Below are 15,547 nucleotides of genomic sequence, written 5' to 3' on the forward strand. Positions count from 1 at the left end.
AGATGTGGATCTTCGTGGCTCTATCTTGGACTATCTTTCTCCTATATACGATTACTCGTGGGTTTGTAGATAATCCTAAGTTTTTGGCTCTACTTTATGTTGGGTGTCACTGGGTGTGTAGATTTGCGCCATCTTTGTAGAAACTGTGGTTTTTTCAAGAAATTTTTGATGTACAGTGGTGGAGGTATAGTAGTGAATAACACACGTTTTTCTTCGGCACGATCCATCCATCTATGGCATGGGTCTCGATGATTTTCGAAGGTATTCTGAACTATATATTCTACAGAGCGGGGAGTCCTGTCTGTAGTTATGTAGAATTTACACTATCCTAGATAATTAACAACTACCAAACACTTAACCTGGAAAAAAAAAGTACTTGCACAATCCACTACTACGGAGAAATTCAAACGTGTTTTCAAGTAAATATTCCATGTCCATGTGTGATGCTTTCAACTCCAGGGTAAGCCAAGCAGTACTCTGGCCGGAGCCCATACCTGGGGCGGAGCGGCTACAGTTCGGGGGAGCATCCGCAATTTATCACCCTTGATCGTCCTCCACCTGCGCCAATCTGTGCCCCTTTCGCAGCCACCCTCCTTCGACCTTATATTCATTATGCTGTATATTATTCATTCATAAGAATTTTTAATCCACTCGACCCACGACCCTCATGTTCCTCCGCGCGCTCCTTAGCCGCGTGTTTACGCTCCTCCTCCCACTCACCCTCGCAGCCTCCGTCTACCTCTACCTCTACCCCGTATTCAACGGCTGCGGCTTTCCCCTGCCTCGAGTCCAATCGGAAAGCGCCGATAGCCCCTCGATCTTCTCCAGATTGCAACAGAATGTCGTCGTCAATACCTTCCTCCAACACCTCCGCACCCCGGACGCGGCGGCGGACAATCAACCCGCCATTTTCAGACTGCTAGTTCTCGCAGACCCGCAGCTTGAAGGCGACTCGTCGCTGCCGCTACCTGACTGGAAGCTTATTCCGCGCATGCGCACGCATTGGCGCGCTGTCCGGGAAGCAGTGGCCGAAGCCTCAACGACGACGCCCCTCCCCCAGGTACTCCTGGACCAGAACGTCCTCGATAATATTAAGACTGGGTTGAAGACGTTCGCTACCGAGGATGTACCCCGTTCTTTTCGTGCAACAGTCAAGCAGGTAGACCTGTTCGGTAACGACTACTATCTCGCGCATATATATCGCACGCTGTTCTGGTGGACTCGACCAACGCATACGACGGTGCTGGGTGATCTTCTGGGCAGCCAATGGATTGACGATGAGGAGTTTTCGTGGCGCAGTACGCGGTTCTGGACACGGGTCTTCCGTGGCGCAGAGCGCGTGAATGATAATATTACTTGGACTGGGGCTGTGGGCAGCACCCAAGGCCATGCTAAGCAGCAATTGGAGCCTCTGGGTTCAGAGGCAAACCCTGCCTGGCCGAGGCGCATCATCAACGTCGCCGGGAACCATGATATCGGATACGCGGGCGACGTGAGCAAGGCGCGGATGGAGCGTTTCGAACGCGAGTTTGGCCGCGCTGATTGGGACATTCGCTTCCAGCATCCTCCAGTTTCGAGCGGAGGTAATGCCTCTGATGGGCCGGCTATTACGCCGACATTGCACCTCATCAATTTGAATACCCTTCTTTTTGATACGCCTGCGCTGTCTGAGGAACTTCAGACTCGCAGTTACTCGTACTTGAACGACTTGATCAGCGAACGTCTTTACCCAGTCGAGGACCGCTCAACTTTCACCTTGCTCCTTACACACTTGCCCATGCACAAGGAAGATGGGATCTGTACCGATGGGCCGTACTTCACGTTCCAGGATGAGGAAGACAGCGATGGACTGGATGGCGTCCCGCGGTGGAAGGCCGGTGGTCTGAGAGAACAGAACCACCTTAGCGATCATATCAGTGCTAGCGGTATCTTGCAAGGTATCTTCGGTTTGAGTGGCGATGAGACTGCCGCTCATGGTGGCTATGGCCGGAACGGACTTATCCTCACGGGCCATGACCACACCGGTTGCGATGTCATCCACTATATCAACCGGACTGCCGATGCACAAGGCGAGGTAAGCGGTGAACTGGAGGACACTTCTCAAAGCCAGGGGTGGAAGTGGGCTGCCAAACGGTTCAACAAGTACAGACCGGAAAAGCCAACTACCCCCTCAATCCGTGAGGTGACACTGCGCGCTATGATGGGCGAGTTTGGAGGAAACGCCGGTCTTCTGTCCGCATGGTTTGATGCCAATATCGGCGAATGGAATTACGAAATTACGATGTGCCCGGCTGGTGTACAGCATTTCTGGTGGGCAGTACATGTGCTCATCTTGGTGACCGTGATTGTTGGACTACTTGTATTGATTAGTCGGGCATTGGAGAGCGATGGAATTGAGACGAGCAAGACGACGTGGTTGGATGCGTCGAAAGCGAATGGCAAGGAGCCCGTTGAGGAGGTCTCTAGGGGACGCACGCCGGGTAAGGCTCGTGGTCGTGATGATTTGAAGTGATGATAGATTGATTGATTGGCTGTGATGATATGTATATTTGTATTTAGTGTACAGTATTATAAAGATGATTTCAGGATGTCATACTAGACGAAGAACTCCGTCCAAGACTACCGGGCCTATAAGCAGACTATAGTCATTAAGAGTCAGCCCGTACGAGACCTCTGACAGTGCTCGACATGCCGGATATAGAAATGGCAGACCGGGATAGTCTGCCCCGACACTTCCTATATCTCTCTACATGGAACTACAACTACGTCCGACAAGGATGAAACTCAAGCCATAAGCCATGAGAATTCATAAATCAACCCAAGACCATGAGGGTACATGCACGAGGACAAGCATGACACCCCGAGCAAGAGCACATTCATACAAGAACACCCGAAGTTGTCATGAAAAAGGTAGTATTTTTTCAGTATACTCCCTCGAGTCGCCAGTGTTCAAAGAGAAAAAAACACGAATGGGGGAGGATAAAAAAGACGGGCTCGAAATAACATAGGTGGAATTCGTCACGTTAGATGGACCTTTCCCCCATTCCTCCTCTGCCTTTTTTTGGCCTCTCCGTCTCTCCACAATAATGCCATGAATGCACCCCGTTATTCCCAGGTCCCAAGGAGTCAGGTTTTGGTATCGTTGAAATTTTGTTGTTTTATTCGGTTTCACTGCTCTCTTTACATGACGACACCGGAGTTGGAGGCAATACGGGGCCAAAGCTCAGCAGCCTCCTTACCGACAGGACCGGTGATGGCAGATCCCTTCATCTCACCCTTGGCGTTGACGATCTGTAGAATAAGAATGAGTATGCTGACGTAGAGAAATAAAATGGAGAGAAGGAGACGGATGTAGAGGGTATGCGACGAGAGACAATTCCAATCGATCTTGAAGAATCATCTTGGATCATGCACTCGTCACGCACACTTCCACACTCCCTCAACCTCCGAGTGGAAAGACATGATCGTCCACTTACAACACCAGCGTTGTCCTCGAAGTACAGGTAGATACCGTCAGCCCGGCGCCAGGGCTTGGACTGGCGGACGACAACGGCGGGCATGACCTTCTTGCGGAGCTCGGGCTTTCCCTTCTTGACGGTGGCCATGACCATGTCACCGACACCGGCAGCGGGGAGACGGTTCAGGCGGGCACCAATACCGCAGACGGCAATGATGTACAGGTTGCGAGCACCGGAGTTGTCGCAGCAGTTCATCACGGCGCCGCTATTCGAGAGAAACGAGACCGTTAGTTTTCCATTGCGTTGCTGAATTCGGAGCAGTGATTCTTTTCCCATGTCGTGTTATCCTCGTCTAATGATTTCGACGATTTTCCCCGCCAATGCCGATTCGTCATGGTTTGGTCTTGTTCGTAAAATTTCAATGTCGGGAGTTTGAGCGTGGTGTGTATAGGCGAGCTGGCGTGGAATCGGTTCGACCATGGCGACTGGCAATTGACGGGGTTGTCGAAGCTTCACTGGACGAGGGAACACGGCGTGGGAAAATCTTCAAGGTGAAACGTACACAGGCAGACCGAGGGTCATCTTCAGCTTGTTGCCGGCGGCACCGCCACGACTATTCAATTCAGTCAGTCATTCCGTTCATTCTTTCCGTTTTGTTGCATCCGAGTCGCGGCGTCCAAAGATTTCCCCTCCCAGGCTGAGATATTCGATGTTGAAGATGTTGCGTATTCGGTCGTCGAGATCCTCCGCGAAAACTCTCCCAGGTGGTTTTTTTTGGTGCTTTTGATTCGAATGCAGGGCAGTCAGACTTACCCTCTCTTAGACATGATGGCTGAGTATCGGGGTTGTCGGGATAGGCGAAAAGGGTTGGCGACGGAAGGTCAGGTCGGGAGTCGAAGAAACGTCCACAGTGCTTTCTCGTCTCGCTTAGTGCGCTGGTGGGTGAGGAAAATCTTGGCGCCGCCCCGATTGGTGGGCTGGGGTTGCCCTAGCGCTAGGCCGCTTTAGGAAAGGCACCAGGCCGATTAGGTCATCGGGAGCTTTAAAGGTCACGTGGTGGTATCTGCTAACTATGGAGTACAGACTCGAAAGAGGGCGAGATTACTGTAGCTATGAATGTGCCAAGTGAAACTTGATTTAAAAGCTATTTTGTGATTTACTGTAAACAGTTCTACGGTCTGCTTGGTCCCCCTGAACATGATGGATAAGCGAACGAATAGACCAGGCTCGTCCCATGTACTCTGAAATAGATCAAAAGCTTTCATTCATGCGCTTGTACAGATGGAATCATAAAACAGTATCAATTAGAAAAAGGAAAAGAAAAGCAGACGCGATTGAAGGGACCAAACCGATTCCTTTCCAGCCATTGAGAACGACGTACTCCAGGAGAATATCGGATATGAGCCTCATAAATCTGTCTGATCACATTCGACCAAAGAGACGGACTCTCGACATTCGAATTAACGCTTTTTGCAATTCATGTATGACGAGAGAACTTGACGATGCCTCCATGGCCGAACACGATACGTGAATGCTGACAAACCGATAACACCTCTCTGCCCATTGTCCGTTGCGCCTAGACCCGATATTGATGTCTTTGTATCACAGAATGTTTACTCCTCCTTCTTGGTCGGCTCATCAGTAGCCACTTCCGAGGCTGGCTTCGCCGTCTCGGATTCGCCGACGGGCGCAGACTCTGGCGCAGAAGTATCGGCGGCGGGGACGGAAGACTCCTTCGACACCGGCTGTGCCCCTGAGGGTGACGGGGGTGCGTTGGTTGTCTCCTCAGCGGCAGATGTCACCTCGGGCTTCTTTTCCTCCTGTGTATCGAGAGATTCTGGAAGCTCAGTCTCTTCGGCAACTGCACTGACATCCTCCATGGTGGTGTCTTCATCGTGCGTGGGAGGGGAGGGTTGCTGAGACACGGCAGCCGAGGTGCCCTTATCATCGCCTTCGACAGCCATCCGTTCAGAGTCTGCCATGGGAGTATCCTGGCCTTCGGCAGCGGTAACGGCGCCAGACTCGGTCATTGGAACGTCCGTCATCTTTGTGTCTAGAGCGGCATCAATCTCGTTGTCGGCGATTGAGGATGCGTCCAACGGAGTAGCCATGCCGCTGTCGAGGCCAGAGTCGGCGGCGTCAATGTTCCTGTAGTTGGCTTGGTTTCGGCGGCGAATAGCACCGGGCTGACGGCGAACACCGTTGGCGGCATTCTCCTCCTCATCCTCGCTGTCGCTGAGTTCCCCGGGCTTCTCCACATACTGGTCGAACCGGCGCTGGGTGAATCGCTTGTCCTTGTTCTCGTCTTCGTCCAGATCGTCGAGGACATCGTCAGCCTCGTCATCCATACCATCAAGGATCGGGTTGCGAGGGACATCCGTCATCTGAACAGACGGGGCGAAAGCTGTGCGCTTGAGATTCTCCACAACCTGATTGCGAATCTTGTCCAGATAATCCTTGGTGTTGGCATTATCCATGTTCGAGGGACGGACATCAAGCTCGTAATCGGGGGCGAAGTACTGGTGAGAATTATTAGTATGCTGAGTTTTAGCCGATCAGTCATTAGCTTAGAAAGGCTCACCTCATAGTAGTCATTGTAGGGCAACTCGGAGTCAAGGTTATCTCCAACCAGGATACCAGTTTCGTAGGCCCAAGTGCGTGCGACGTTGCGCATGGTGTAACCACCACCTCCGAGAATCAGAGTCGGCAAGTCGAAACTCTTGATGAAGTTGACGCAGTTGGCATGCCCACGCATACTGAGGTTGAAGCAACCAAGACGGTCGCCCGACAGACTGTCACCACCACACTGGAGGACAACCGCCTCCGGACGGTACCACTCCATGACGCTCTTGATCACGGGCTCGAAGATGCTCTTGTAGGAGGCATCGTTGATACCGTCGCGGAGGGGGAAGTTGACGGCATAGTACTTGCCCGAGCCGACACCGATATCACGAAGTTCACCAGTGCCGGGGAAGTACTCGCCGTACTTGTGGAAAGAGACAGTCATGACGCGATCCGTGGTATAGAAGGCTTCTTCGACACCGTCACCATGGTGAACGTCGATGTCGACGTAGAGAACACGCTGCTTGAATCGCAGCAGCTCCAGGATACCGAGGACGATGTCTGACAAGACTAAAGGTTAACTGGCGCCCAAGTGAATTAAGATGAAAGTGGATCATCTCTTACCATTGACATAGCAGAAACCACTGGCTTCACTCTTCTTGGCGTGATGAAGGCCGCCAGCCCAGTTGACGGCAACATCGCACTTCCCGCGGTTCAACCGGGCGGCGCCCTCCATAGAACCACCAGCACTGATACCGCAGAATTCGAAGAGACCGTCGAATACCGGGCAGTCGTCACCGACGTTGTAACGACTTTGTTCCTTTGAGAACTGATCCATGTTGTCTGGAGTCACTTTCGACAGGAAATCGATGTATTCGTCGGTGTGGAACTGGGTCATCTCGTACTTCGAAGCCGGCTTCGCACGCTATAAATGTTTGCGCGTCAGTAATCGGAAGTTATATTCACTCATCTGGTATAGAGGAAGGTAAATCATACGTAGATCTCCATCTTCTTGTACAGGCCGTAGTTCATGACCAAGCTGTGGGTCATGCGAATGCGATGAGGCTTCATCGGGTGGCCAGAAACATAGGCGTAATTGCCCACATCAGAGTCGTAGAAGTAAGCAACCTTCTTGTTGTTGGCCCCAGAGCCATTGGCAACGGGCTCGGCCGCCATCTTGCGCGTTGGTTGACGAGAGATTGGGCGAAAGTAGTGGGAGGTGTGGGAGTATCTCAATCAAGAAGACGGTAGGAGAGAGGAAGTATGCGGAGTAAAGCAATGAGGGAGTGGCTTTATAGCCGAGGGCACGGGGGGTAGGCAGACAACCCGGAGTACCAGAAACTACCTAAATATATAGGCAACGAAGCTAGGCACAGCAGCAGGCAAGAATTGTCATGCTCATGGCGCTGAAGGCAGAGACGGGAGGCTTGAGAGAGAATCAATCGCGGCGTGGGAAGGCACCATAGCCGGCAGAAGCCCAGACCGCCTTCGTCAGTTAAGCTCCGGGAGCCGCCTGGGATCACCAACCAAACACCACGCGAACACTTCCCTGCTCACTCGAACGGTTGCTTAGGCCATTTTCATCTTCTTATATCATTGCTCTCGATTATTGCTTTGCAAACTTTTCCTAGACGGTTTCGATTCCTCCAAGCCCTTTGAGCCTTCCGACCTCCCAGAAGCTTCCACTCGGGAAGCTATCAATCACTCACGTCTCTCTCTCCTTGCACCTCACTTAGTTGCTTTCAGCCATCATGGATCGCATCAACCGAATGCTACAGGCCGCCCAAGGCATTGGGATGGGAGGTGGTGCTCCCGGTGGTGTAAGTCATGATGGTGGCGGTCTCGTTGTCGCCATGTGTCCCTCTCCATTCGAGCTTCTGCGCCTGCATTTATAAGCTACCTTTCGTGGATGATGCTAGCTCCGATACCAATATCTAACAATATCACGATATAGGACACTCCCAACCTGATCGATAACTCCGAAACCGTCCATATTTCCTCCCTTGCACTCTTGAAGATGTTGCGACACGGCCGTGCTGGTGTGCCGATGGAAGTCATGGGTCTGATGCTGGGAGAGTTTGTCGATGAATATACAGTTCGGGTGGTGGACGTATTTGCTATGCCTCAGAGTGGTACCGGTGTCAGTGTCGAGGCTGTAGACCCTGTGTTCCAGACCAAGATGATGGAGATGCTCCGACAAACCGGACGGTACGCTTATCACCATACCTGCTGCCCGAATATCAAAGAGCTGCACTAACATGTCCTCCTCGAGCAGACCAGAGACTGTCGTTGGCTGGTATCACTCTCACCCCGGTTTCGGCTGCTGGCTTTCCTCCGTCGATATCAACACCCAACAGTCCTTTGAGCAGCTCACTCCCCGTGCCGTCGCCGTTGTCGTGGATCCCATCCAGTCGGTGAAGGGCAAGGTCGTCATTGATGCTTTCCGTCTTATCCAACCCCAGACTGTCGTCATGGGCCAGGAGCCCCGTCAAACAACGTCAAACTTGGGTCACTTGAACAAGCCCTCGATTCAGGCCCTCATTCACGGTCTTAACCGCCACTACTACAGCATTGCCATCAACTACCGGAAGACAGGCCTGGAGGAGAACATGCTGATGAACTTGCACAAGCATGTGTGGACCGAGGCTTTGCAGATGAACGACTTCCATGAGGAGGGCAAGCACAACGTGGAGCAGATGAAGCAGCTCGTTAGCCTTGCAGAGGGCTATGAGAAGCGGGTTAAGGAGGAGACCGAGCTCACTAAGGAACAACTGAAGACGAGATATGTGGGCAAGGTTGATCCTAAGAAGCGTATGTTGAATCTGAGATTCGCCGCGAAACACCGCTACTATGTAGTACTAAATACTAATTCCCCCTCGCAGACATCGAAGACGTTAGCCAGCAATTGATCGAGGATAACATCGTTGCTGTGTCGAGGCAGATGATTGACAAGGAAGCATCCGTTGCTCGGCAGTCGACAAGCAAGGATGGTGGTAACGGTGCCTCCATGGAGGTGGATGAGGAACTCTAGAGGGTTAGACGGCGCATGAAACCTACGAAAACACTCTAATTATGAATCATTGTTTTTTTGTCCTCGTTTCGTCCTATCACACCGCATCTCTAGTAGTACGTACGCGTCGTGAATAGTTATCAGGCAACTCTAGAGTCCCATTTCGGCTTTTCTGTCTAAAGTTGGACAACGAGACTGCTAAGGCAGATGCCCAGGCAGCCTGGAGTAATAGGCAGGAAAATAGCGGTTCCTACGAGTGATGACCTTGAGGTAAAATCGAAGCATGTGAGTTCTATGTGTAATCTAAACACGAAAGCAAGTCTATAACGCCGCGCGATGTACTGTATCCCAAATCATGATCACGTCTATCACATCAGTGTAGTCTAAGCAGCAACTGTCTCCGTTCCCAAGCTCACGAGCTGCAGTGATTCGGCTAGAACATCGACACCAGGATGAGAGGCACGAAGGCCATCAATGGCCGCGTCTGCCGGGTCCTCTGCCGGGTCGTCATAGTCATCTTCCCCATCTACCCAGCCTCTCTCCGGGCCCCAGAGAACTCTCTTCTGGAAATCTCGAGTCTCCTGCAATAACCGGGTCATCAAAGACCCGTTCTTGTGGACCGACGGGTAAGCGTCGAACTCGACTTGGACCAGGCCCGGCAGTCGCTCCAGAACCTGTCGCATAAGCCGCCCCGCGAATTCGGTGTAGTACTCCTTGGAGACGCGGAAGCCCTCAAAGATCGGTTGCGAGGGATCGCATTCGATAAACACCTTCAGCGTGCGCGTGAGGACCATATCGTGCAGACCCAAGCCCTGATTGACCGTCCAGGTTTTCGGCGGCGCAGTCCAGCTATTCCCCAGAATCAACTCAATTGTAGTCACGGAGGAGCGGTGGCGACGGGGTAGTTGACGGACGGTCGGCATGCGCGCAAAGTCCTGGACGGGGAAGAGCCGGAAAATTTGCGTCGAGTAAAAGTAATAGCTGGCCTCATCGTGAATGCGGCGCGAGGTCAGGAATAAGGCGATGCGCTGTGCCGTTGGGGAGAACGCTTTGCTTTTCTTTGCGGAAGCGCCCACGGTGCCATTCTTCTTCAGGGCGCTCTTTCGCGCGGGAGTAAATAGGGCGAAATGGTAGATGCGCTCTCGAATCTCGGACGGTAAATCCAGGAGTCGGAATGGTTTTGATGGAAGTCGCGCTGGGACGGGCTTTGCGGGGACGATATCGTCGTCCTCGAAGAACTCGGCCCTTTGTGATTTTTTGAGCCGCATGGTGAAGGGAAGGGAAGGTTCCAAGGTTGAGGTGGCGAGGGAGAAAGTCTATAAGTAACAAGGTACACGGAACGGAACTAGGGATTGGACTCGGTTTTCATAGTTTCTCATAGACTCATAGATTGGATCTTCGGCATTAACTGAAGGTTTGCACTGTAATTTGGCCTTTGGTCTTTGATAAGGGACTAGAGACGAAGAATAGCCTCTTGGTAGAACAAAATCAAGACAAAAAAAAGGAATGTCACCCACGTACGGAGCTACAGCATCAGAGGATGCCTTCGCTGCGGCTCTTGGAAGTGGGATTCAGAAGAGAAACTTCCTTGGTCTCCCCAGCTAATACAACCCGACATGCGTAAAGAAGCGCGTGCAGGGTCAAATTAATGTCTGGGTACAACTTTCATGGAGAAGAAAAGAAGAAAAGTTGCCAGGGTGAGACTCGGGCGAATTAAAAAGGAACTGCGCGGTTGGTTTCTATGCGCCACCCGATTCACACCGCGCGCCGACTTTTCTACGGGAAACTCGTCCCGAAGCCGAGGACGTGATTCCCCCAAGCTAAGTGCAAGGGCATGAGTGCACTGTTTCTTGTCTATCTTTAACTTCATAATTACTACCCTCCGTCATGCTGAGCCGTGCTGTGCTGCCTCTTGCTAGGCGTAACGTCCTCGCGTCGACCGTCCGGGTGTCCGCTCTGTCCGCTCAGCGACCCCGGTGGTACGCAAAGGGCAAGGACAGCACTCCGTATACCCTCCCGGAGTCGCTGCAGGCTAATGAGCCTCAGTCAAAGAAGCCCAAGGCTGCGAAGAAACAGGCCGCTGCAGAGCAACCAGAGTCTGAATCACAGGCCAAGCCTGAGACCGAAGCGGCCGAGTCTCCCATCGCTGTAAGCTATCCATCTTGAATCGTTTACCATGAAGTGGAGGATCTCTATCTTTACTGATCAATTATTTCATGTAGCCTGAAGCGGAACAGTTCCCCCAGAAGCCCCTCCCCGACCTGACCCAGGGTATCCCGTCGACGTTGGCCGCAGAGCTCGAAGCACGCCAGAGGAAGGGACCTCTGAACATCACAGAGGATCACACCCGAACAGAAGATTACAGCGAGGATGGCAGTGGCCGTAGTGGCGGCGATATTCCCAAGAGTGGATACGAGACCTCGCTCGACCGCCGCAAGGCCCGCATGGCCAACATCATGTACGCTGTGATGCTGGCTGCTGGTATTGCTGGCATGGGTTACCTGGGCCGCAACTGGGAGACCGAGGAGGAAGAGCGTGCTCACACAGCGACACCATCCGGCTGGAGCCCCGGCCTTTGGTGGGGTCGTATCAAGGCCCGTACGGGTGACCTCACCAGCTACTACAAGGATCCTGCGTTCCCCAAGTTGCTCCCCGATGAGGACCCCAACATGCGCCAGCCTTACACCCTGGTTCTGTCTTTGGAAGATCTCCTCGTTCACAGCGAGTGGAGCCGCGAGCACGGATGGCGTGTTGCAAAGCGTCCTGGTGTCGACTACTTCCTCCGCTACCTCAACCAGTACTACGAGCTCGTCCTGTTCACCAGTGTCCCCAGTATGATGGCCGATCAGGTTCTCCGGAAACTCGACCCTTACCGCATCATCCGCTGGCCCCTCTTCCGTGAGGCTACCCGCTACAAGGACGGCGAGTACATCAAGGTATGATAATCTACCCGCATGATTTTATCAATTGCTTTCGTCTGACCTGTATCTCCAATTAGGATCTGTCTTATCTGAACCGTGACCTGTCCAAGGTCATTCTGATCGACACCAAGGAGGAGCACGCCCGCCTGCAGCCCGAGAACGCCATCGTTTTGGACAAGTGGACCGGTGATGCCCAGGACAAGACCCTTGTTGCCCTCATCCCCTTCTTGGAGTACCTTGCCGGTATGGGTGTGGAAGATGTTCGCCCCGTCCTCAAGTCGTTCGAGGGTACCAGCATCCCCGTGGAGTTCTCCAAGCGTGAGAAGGCCATGCGTGAGCGCTTCGAGAAGGAGCTCGCCGAAGAGCAGAAGAAGAAGCCCTCCATTGGTATGGGCAGCCTTGCCTCTGCTCTCGGCCTGAAGTCCAGCCGTACTATGGATGGCGAGCAGTCGCCCTCCGAGGGTCTCGCCCAAGGCAAGATGCTGTGGGATCAGATCCGCGAGCGCGGCCAGAAGAACTACGAAATGATCGACCGTGAGATCCGCGAGAACGGCGAGAAGTGGCTGGCCGAGATGGCCGCCGAAGAGGAGAAGGCTCGCCAGGAGCAGATGAACAGCATGAAGGGCTCTGTCACCGGTATGTTTGGTATGGGTTCTAGCAAGGAGTAAATCTCTCGCTCCCTTCAACCCCCTGCGGCAGACTTCTTATCACTCTCGAATCTTCCGCCCCTTTTTATTTCCCTCCCAACTCATCATCTCTGGGGTTTGTTTTTGTCATTTGCGGGCAAGGGGCAGGTCATTTAGATGGTTTTCTTGGGGTTCGTTCTGAGCATTCCTTCATCTTTGGAACGATTGTAAAATAGCGTTTTGGGGAGTCTGATTTTTTTCCTCTTGTTTCTTGATTCTCCATGTACAAAATTTGGTTCAAATGCTTTAATATGAAAAAAGAAACTTGAGACTCTGATAGACTTGATATTATTCCTTTATTTGCACGGTCCAAGTTGAATGTGGACCTTTTGGGTATATACACTGCGAGAAAATGGGCTAATCTAAAGTACACGCCCCCCTGCCTGCCCTTGTAAACCAAAAAAACTATAAACAGACCAAGGCCTATGAACGGGCCAGCAGGAACCAAAAAAAGCCAACGTTAAGTACATGTTTTCTCATCCCTCGTGCAGATTGACATCCTGGAATACGGAAACGTCCCAGATACCCGTCATATCGAAGGGGAATCCGTCCATCGTGCCGAAAGTATTCGAAATAGACATCATGTCATCCACAATATCATTATTGGTTTGCGTCTCGGGCAGTGAAATCGCAGCTGGGTTGACCAGCCCGTTATCAGTCATAGCCGCCGCAGTCAGCGGCTGATCGATGGTAGCGCCTGTACCGGGGAGTCGGTGCATGATTCGTTCGCAGTGATCCAGACACATGTCAGCCACATCCCAGTCTTCCTCTTCGCGAACGCGTCGTAGCACGTTGCGCAGGGTTTCCACGTTGGCAAGACAGGACCGGGCTACTTCGGTGTCGTTTGTTTCGAGGGCGCAGCGGACCAAGAGGGTGGCCGTGGACGTTAAGTGGAAAGCGCTGTCTTTGGAAATTGTCAGTTTGTTACACAGCGTGAGATGAGAGATTCAAGGAGACGTACATGGCAGCCAAAATTCTTTGAAATTATCCTTTCGCAAGGAGGTAATGAAGCGCACTATCTCTTCTGCGGATCTGCGGCATTCGGTTTGGAAATAGCGACGAGCTTCGGGGTTGTCGGTATCAGCGTTGTTGACCTCCTGTATTCAACGAGTGAGTAAAATGTCTCATGGCCCATCTGTAGAAGGCAGATCTTACATTCAATTCCACTCGGCTGACAAGCATCTTGACTGCCAAGAAAGCGAGTTGTAAGCTGCTGGAAGCAGACAGTTGTTCCCCACGGTTATTGACTGGTGATCGCAACCAGTCAGGAAGAGAGTCCTCCCACATATCTAGATCGGTCCGGATTTGTCGGATCTTCTTGGAGCTTTCTCGTGCCGGTTTGGCCTGCAAGCCGTAGACCAAAGGCAATAGTTCGCCGAGGATCTCGGTCAACTTGCACAAGAAGATATGGCAGTGGGCGGCTCTCACGCGCTCGGTCGTACGAAGATTTGGAGGAACGAGGCTGTCAACTGTAGGCAAGGGTACGTCGTATTGGGTTTTGGCGATCTGTGGCGGTACACCGTGACCAAAGCTTCCCCTGTGAAACATGTTAAAGGATGATCATTGGCGCTACATGGTTGCGCAGAGTGACCTACCATCGATCATGAATTACTACACCCCACCAAAGACGTACTCGCTGATCTTTTTCTTGTTGCGAGAGTTTCCAATGACTTGGATCGCGGTTCAACCCGAGACAGTTGGCCAGAGACAACATACGTCCACAGCTGATTGCGTTTCCAGTCATGGAGAAGATGGGTCTTCCCGTCAAGTCAATCAATGCCGCGCTGATCGTGGACAGTCCAGGCGCAGAGAACTCTTCGTGCAAAGCAGCCACCGTCATGTTGACCGCGTATCGAACGTCGGGCTTTGGATGGCATGCGAGCTTCTGGGTATGTTTCCAATACACGAGTGACATTGAATATACTTGGCAGATCAGCGACGCTGGGGGATCTTCGAGTCCTTCTGTGATATAAGACTCCCAGAACTGTTCACCGTCAAAAATTGGGAATGCGACATTGAACCGGTCGATGAAGCTATGAAGAGAAACGCGATTAGTACACCGGGAAACATCAACGCGTCTGACATGATAATTCTTACAGTCTGACAAGGTCGTGTTTGAAAGGACCTAGAATTTGCTCCAAGATCTCTCTCTGGTTTTCACCAGGCGGAACTCCCCGGCGCATACCCTTCCTCCGCCGTGAGATTGTGGTATAGAGCACAGGCTTCCGTGGATCGCTCGAGTAGATGTTGTATGGGTGGCTATTAGGTTCTTCGGATAGACTCGATCGCTCGGGGGGCATATGTTGCTCAATAACCTGCGCATCCTCTGCAACCATAGGGCCGACAATGAGGACTGACTCATTGTGCGGGTCGTCATCTTTGCGCCGTGCATCACTGCCACGGCGACCAGAGGAAGTTGTCCCTTGCGGACTAGGTCCATTGGTTGACTGACGCGAGAGAGGAAGTCTCTCAGGAAGTCTCTCGGGGCTGCGCTTGCGCTTCTGTCCCGATATGGGTTCAACCGGCGGCGCTCCCGACCACGGCTTGGTTTCCGTTGTGCTCAAGACTGAGGAGTCCGGATTGGGCTCCTCTTGGTAGTGGCAGTCTGCCCCCTGCACGCGACATAGGAGGCAGGATTGGCCCGGGATATCGACCGTGCATCGGGACTTGCGCTTGCGACACAGGTCGCAGGCGCGGACCTTGTGAGATCGGTAGGGTCGCGCACCGGCGTTGAACCCGGGCGACGGCAGCTTCGAACTAGGATTGACTTGAAGGGTTGCAGGCGACATGATGCGCAAGCCCGAGAACGAGGTACCGACAGGAAGGTGGAATTGAGTGGGTGTGGGAAACAGTCTGGGGAAAAGATCCCGGGGACTTTTCGGAGTCGGCCGATCTCAGTTGCGTAAAATG

The 15,547-nt window shown here is 52.5% G+C and overlaps 7 protein-coding genes across 7 annotated transcripts; 3 read left to right on the forward strand and 4 right to left on the reverse strand.

Moving 5' to 3' along the window:
- Nucleotides 1–667: 667 nt before the first annotated feature.
- Nucleotides 668–2,512, forward strand: N7496_001031 (uncharacterized protein; the record flags this gene model as incomplete). Its single annotated transcript, XM_056693962.1, has 1 exon — nt 668–2,512. The coding sequence occupies one exon, from the start codon at nt 668–670 to the stop codon at nt 2,510–2,512; it is 1,845 nt and encodes a 614-aa protein (XP_056560691.1).
- Nucleotides 2,513–3,180: 668 nt separating this feature from the next.
- N7496_001032 (60S ribosomal protein uL14) lies at nt 3,181–4,285 on the reverse strand (the record flags this gene model as incomplete). The annotated part of the gene is made up of 4 exons (XM_056693963.1): nt 3,181–3,291; nt 3,477–3,723; nt 4,021–4,071; nt 4,272–4,285. The coding sequence occupies 4 exons, from the start codon at nt 4,283–4,285 to the stop codon at nt 3,181–3,183; spliced, it is 423 nt and encodes a 140-aa protein (XP_056560692.1).
- A 786-nt stretch (nt 4,286–5,071) lies between these two features.
- rpdA (histone deacetylase RPD3) lies at nt 5,072–7,196 on the reverse strand (the record flags this gene model as incomplete). The annotated part of the gene is made up of 4 exons (XM_056693964.1): nt 5,072–5,977; nt 6,040–6,581; nt 6,645–6,945; nt 7,017–7,196. 4 exons carry the CDS (start codon nt 7,194–7,196, stop codon nt 5,072–5,074), a joined length of 1,929 nt encoding a protein of 642 aa, XP_056560693.1.
- Nucleotides 7,197–7,771: 575 nt separating this feature from the next.
- N7496_001034 (proteasome regulatory particle lid subunit RPN11) lies at nt 7,772–9,051 on the forward strand (the record flags this gene model as incomplete). Its single annotated transcript, XM_056693965.1, has 4 exons — nt 7,772–7,840; nt 7,975–8,228; nt 8,296–8,831; nt 8,903–9,051. The coding sequence occupies 4 exons, from the start codon at nt 7,772–7,774 to the stop codon at nt 9,049–9,051; spliced, it is 1,008 nt and encodes a 335-aa protein (XP_056560694.1).
- A 362-nt stretch (nt 9,052–9,413) lies between these two features.
- Nucleotides 9,414–10,298, reverse strand: N7496_001035 (uncharacterized protein; the record flags this gene model as incomplete). Its single annotated transcript, XM_056693966.1, has 1 exon — nt 9,414–10,298. The coding sequence occupies one exon, from the start codon at nt 10,296–10,298 to the stop codon at nt 9,414–9,416; it is 885 nt and encodes a 294-aa protein (XP_056560695.1).
- Nucleotides 10,299–10,917: 619 nt separating this feature from the next.
- On the forward strand, nt 10,918–12,619 carry N7496_001036 (protein translocase subunit TIM50; the record flags this gene model as incomplete). Its single annotated transcript, XM_056693967.1, has 3 exons — nt 10,918–11,178; nt 11,253–11,966; nt 12,029–12,619. 3 exons carry the CDS (start codon nt 10,918–10,920, stop codon nt 12,617–12,619), a joined length of 1,566 nt encoding a protein of 521 aa, XP_056560696.1.
- A 494-nt stretch (nt 12,620–13,113) lies between these two features.
- Nucleotides 13,114–15,426, reverse strand: N7496_001037 (putative C6 transcription factor; the record flags this gene model as incomplete). The annotated part of the gene is made up of 5 exons (XM_056693968.1): nt 13,114–13,541; nt 13,599–13,734; nt 13,793–14,174; nt 14,233–14,670; nt 14,735–15,426. 5 exons carry the CDS (start codon nt 15,424–15,426, stop codon nt 13,114–13,116), a joined length of 2,076 nt encoding a protein of 691 aa, XP_056560697.1.
- Nucleotides 15,427–15,547: the final 121 nt, after the last annotated feature.

The sequence above is a fragment of the Penicillium cataractarum genome (assembly GCF_028827025.1).
Source record: "Penicillium cataractarum strain IBT 29864 chromosome Unknown utg000001l, whole genome shotgun sequence".
Lineage (NCBI taxonomy): Eukaryota > Fungi > Ascomycota > Eurotiomycetes > Eurotiales > Aspergillaceae > Penicillium > Penicillium cataractarum.